Below are 4,528 nucleotides of genomic sequence, written 5' to 3'. Positions count from 1 at the left end.
ACTTCATCCACTCGGGCATGTCTTCAATTGCTATTACCACCATTTTACTCTCCTCATCCCACTTGAATGTTGTTTCCGTTCTTATCTCCATTATTACTCCATAGTGTTTTTTTCAAATCTTGACACGATTCCTCACATTTTCGGTTGTAAGAGACATGTCCAACTTGCTTCTTAGTTCATCTACCACAGCTTGGTAGGCTTGAGGCTTCCACTCACCATCTTCTTTGTTCCCTTGAGCTAGTTGATTATACAACACTGAGATTAGAATAGTATCCATTTTGGTATTCCAAATAATATAGCCTCTTTTCTTGGGTTGCGTAGAAGCTGAAACTTGCTTTCGTTTTTCACTCATCTCCTATAAAAAATATGGATTAGAAAAAAAGTCGGCAAAAGCAACTTGAACTACAACGATAATAAAATTCACAATTAGGAGCAGAAATTCAAAATCGTCATCTTCCTCTTCTATCCTCAAATATTGGGTACTATATGAATGCAGCTAACTTGTATAAGAACTCACAATATGAATGCACAATGAAATCTGCCAGGTGACAAGCATGTGTGCATGACCAACCTGGTAATTTAAAACATGGCATTGAAATGCATGTCATCATGTTTTTCTGTCACGTAAGTTTAATACTACCCGATTCTCGTCTCAAATATTGGGTTAGAGGGTTCAGGGAATTACAAGTCCTATCTAGGTAGTAGTAATAACATCCAAAAACTGAATTTGGTAAAGCAAGTACTGCTACAATGCTACATGCCATGTGTACTAGATGCTTTAAAAAGTATATGCATATCACTCAGACTATTGTAAATGCAAAATAATGTCAAACAAAACCAGACGAAGACAATCTCGCGTCTCCGTCTCGATTCCGTTCCTTCTCCTCATCTTCCCCACCCAATCACTCATTCTCTTTCAACCAAATTGGCAAAAAACAGCAAATAGTTAACACCATACATACACACTCTCTTAATTCTTGAAGATTATTAGCAGAAAACCGTCAAAGATTATTACCAAAGTTCTCGAATAATGAAGCAAGCAGAGCAAAATATGTCCAAATTACATTAAACTACCCAAAAGCAGAGCAATTCATGACAATCAAATTTAATGCTACGTTCAAATACAATAAAAACTCAACCATATTCACTGAGGCAAACCATCGAACACTTGGTGTGCATTACATAAACCATAAAAGGAACAATTTTGATTAAACTATTGAAACAAAGCAACATACAACAACAACAACAACAAACGATTGTTACTTGTTACTAAATCATTAATTGAACTATTGAACATCAATATCATCATAGTGTTTAACAATCTCGATTTTGTTCTTGCTAAAAATATTGAGATATAGTAAATTACCTCGATTAGTTTGCAGGGAGATTGAAGAACAAAACCCTAACAATTTGGAAATCCCCAATTTCGTTGCAATGAACCAACAATTTAGAAGCCCCCAATCTTTGAAACCCTAGTTTATAATGGAATGTTGAAGGTAGAAAATGAAAATGTCGGGGTATTGAGAGAATAGAAAGACGCGGTTTTAATTTGAGAATGACATGTGTTTAGATGGTATTTGGATTATACCTATAGGACTTTCATCCAAATACTCAGCATTTGGCCCAAATCAAAATTCTGAAATTTTGGAATTCCCAAACAACGGATTTGGGCCAAGTCCAAATTTGTAAATGAAAAGCCCGTTCCCAAACAGGCCGTAACATGAATCTGCTGATCACTGGTTCTAACTTGATATACTTCTCCTATATTTTGTCCTTGAATCAAAAAGTTCTACCCATCACTTAAATTATCTCATCGCTATGCTAGTCTGTTCATGGAATTTGAGTAACAAAAAAGTGGGAACTCAACTCATAATGCTATACTTGGTCAATTTTCCATTGTGAGACGTTTCATATTGGATGAACTAGTGCTAATGTAGCACAGCCGTTGTATTATAATGTAGTACACGCACGCGATATACCTAAGAATTGTTATTGCCATATTTTGATTGGTAAAGAATAGTGATCATAAGATGCGAGTTGCTTACTAATTAATTAATTTCACACACTGATAGATAGTAAATACTCTATGTGACTTAGTATAATTGTAAGTAGCTTACAGATACTGGAACACTATAAATATCATTGTCTAGATGTCATAATAAGCTTGATAATAATGATAATTATGCAACTAACAAAGACAATAAACTTTCATATCCAATATAGAGCAAGTCTTATTTATTCTTTGATGATGTTGCTTGATCTTTGCTGCTCGAATCAACTCAATTCAATTCACTGTATCCTGCAGCACAAAACAGAAAATCCAAACTGCAAGTCTTAAGTAGTGCTCTTTACACACGACATTAGAGGCATTCAACCGAAGTGAATTTGTCAAAGCACCGTAAGTCTGTTAACGAGTGTTTCGTGATACACTACAGTTAGACAAAGTGTTAAGTGACATAAGTTGAAACAAAGTGTTAAAGGAGTAGACAGCATTAAGACATTCCTGAATTCAGCGAAAATGAAATGTCGAAATAACATAATTGGAAAAGGATGGCTTACTTGGAGCAGTCAGTCTTGGCACCAGCAGCAAGAGGAATGGAGACCCCACACTTGCCAGGAAGAGCAGCAGAGTAGACAGAGCTGATACTAGGAAAAGCAGCAGCAGCTGTTTTCATGCACCTACAAGCATTTCTTCGGTCTTCTGTGGTCACAGCCATGCTGTTAAGATCCCTCACCCCTTTGCAGCAACCTGGTACAGGTCCTCTACCGCTCTCAAGAAACCCAAGACATGGTGCCAGCTTCTCAGTCACCTGACCACAGGCAATGCTGGCATCGGCTCGTGGTATAGCCATTGCTATGCACACAAGTATGGTGAAACCCAGTTTCAGGGTGGTAGAGCCAGCCATTGTTGGAATCTATTATTTAAATGATATTGTCTCTCACGATTTTTCAAAATGGGATAGTTTTGTGAAAGTTTTAAGGATAGATGAGTTGTTTTATATAGACGACTAGAGGTGTTCAGGAACGGTAGATAAATAAGAAGCACGTAGTTAGTAAGTTCACCTAGATAAAGTGACCTTGCATTAATTAGCCGACCTCAATAACCCAACTCAACAACGGAACAGAATATTTGAAATGACCGGGACAATAAATCCTGGTTCGGCCTGTTGTTTGCCCGAACCATACTTGGTCTAACCCAAAATGACTAATTAAATTTTTAATAAGACGACCCAAAATGGTTGGACTTGGACTGACCCTACCTGTAATACCATGATAATAACCATCCACGACACTAATCCAACGCGTACACAACTCAAATGACCTGTTTGGCAATAGAGAGGGGTTAGTGTGGTTAGCTAATTGCATTAAAATCTTGGTTGCAGTTGGTAATTGAATGCTGGTCCTAGGTGTTTTATTTTGCTTCTTGATCTATCATTTTACTACATTAGGGAAACACTTGCCTGTAATTGGTTTTTTGTCATCAATCAATTTGATACAGATAGCCGAAAGATTAGGTGCCGTACTTAATCAATTGTATGGCTGTTACATTCAGCATTCAATAGAAGATTGTGAGATATAGAGATATACTCCTATCTCATTACTATTATGCTACTCTGCTCATGCTATTTTTGTAGGGCAATGTTAATTGAAGGACCATGTTTATAACTGAGTATTTTTATTGTGAATATTAAGGAAACATTCTAGGTTGTACAAATATACCCAATGGTGGAGCTAAGGCACTAGCAGGAGCAGTCGGGCCTCCGAACAGTAAAAAAGATGAAATAGTTAGTTAAAGTTTCGACTTTGATTTAGTTACTGTAATTCATTAGTAACTTGATTGTTCATAAGGAAGAGAGAGCCTAGTTAACTACCTAACCACATGTATGATCCTAAGCTTGTCCATCCGGATGGGAGAGCGTTCACTTCATAAACCCGATAAAGTTCCATCCTAAAATCCATTGACAATAGGTGGTGTCCATCTATCCTTGGTTTTAAAAAAGTTCAATTCTCTCCTCTTTCGTCAATGGGACATTTTTACCTGGGGAAGAGTCATCTTCACAAAAGGTCATAATCACTCCTTGAAATAATTTGTTGCCTAATTTCCTAAACAGTCCATTACTCCAAAGTGATCAGCTCAGGACGATACTACATTGAGAATTCGTTAATAATTTCATCTTTAATTTGGCATTGTTTAAATAAAGAATTCCTGTATTTGGATGATAGGGCGCCACCGGGTGACGCCCAAATTGGGTGCCACCCTCTCACAATTATTTTTAATTGAATGGGTCCCCACTCACCCCATGTGAGAGGGTGGCGCCTAAATTGGGTGTCACCCGGTGACGCCCTTTCATTTTCCACAGATGCCCTTTGGCGTCTTTTCCCTACGCTACTAAGCCGATATTCTTTTCCATGTGAACAGACGTACAGATGAGTGGGATTAACATTAATACTAAAATGGATTTGAACCCTGATTATAAGTACCATTGCATTACTCATTGACGACCAATTTGTAGAGGTTGTGAGTTTT

General features: G+C 37.4%; 1 protein-coding gene across 1 annotated transcript; it reads right to left on the bottom strand.

The window, feature by feature from the left end:
* Positions 1–2,071: 2,071 nt before the first annotated feature.
* Positions 2,072–3,319, bottom strand: LOC141637274 (non-specific lipid-transfer protein Lac s 1-like). Its single transcript, XM_074446835.1, has 2 exons — positions 2,560–3,319; positions 2,072–2,299 (listed from the first exon to the last, which is right to left on the bottom strand). The coding sequence occupies exons 1-2, from the start codon at positions 2,904–2,906 to the stop codon at positions 2,290–2,292; spliced, it is 357 nt and encodes a 118-aa protein (XP_074302936.1). The 5' UTR covers positions 2,907–3,319; the 3' UTR covers positions 2,072–2,289.
* Positions 3,320–4,528: the final 1,209 nt, after the last annotated feature.

This window comes from Silene latifolia, unplaced genomic scaffold, assembly GCF_048544455.1.
Source record: "Silene latifolia isolate original U9 population unplaced genomic scaffold, ASM4854445v1 chrun_scaffold_16, whole genome shotgun sequence".
In the NCBI taxonomy this organism is placed as follows: domain Eukaryota; kingdom Viridiplantae; phylum Streptophyta; class Magnoliopsida; order Caryophyllales; family Caryophyllaceae; genus Silene; species Silene latifolia.
Note: the sequence above shows the minus strand (reverse complement) of the source record. Positions and strands in the feature narration are given on the sequence as shown.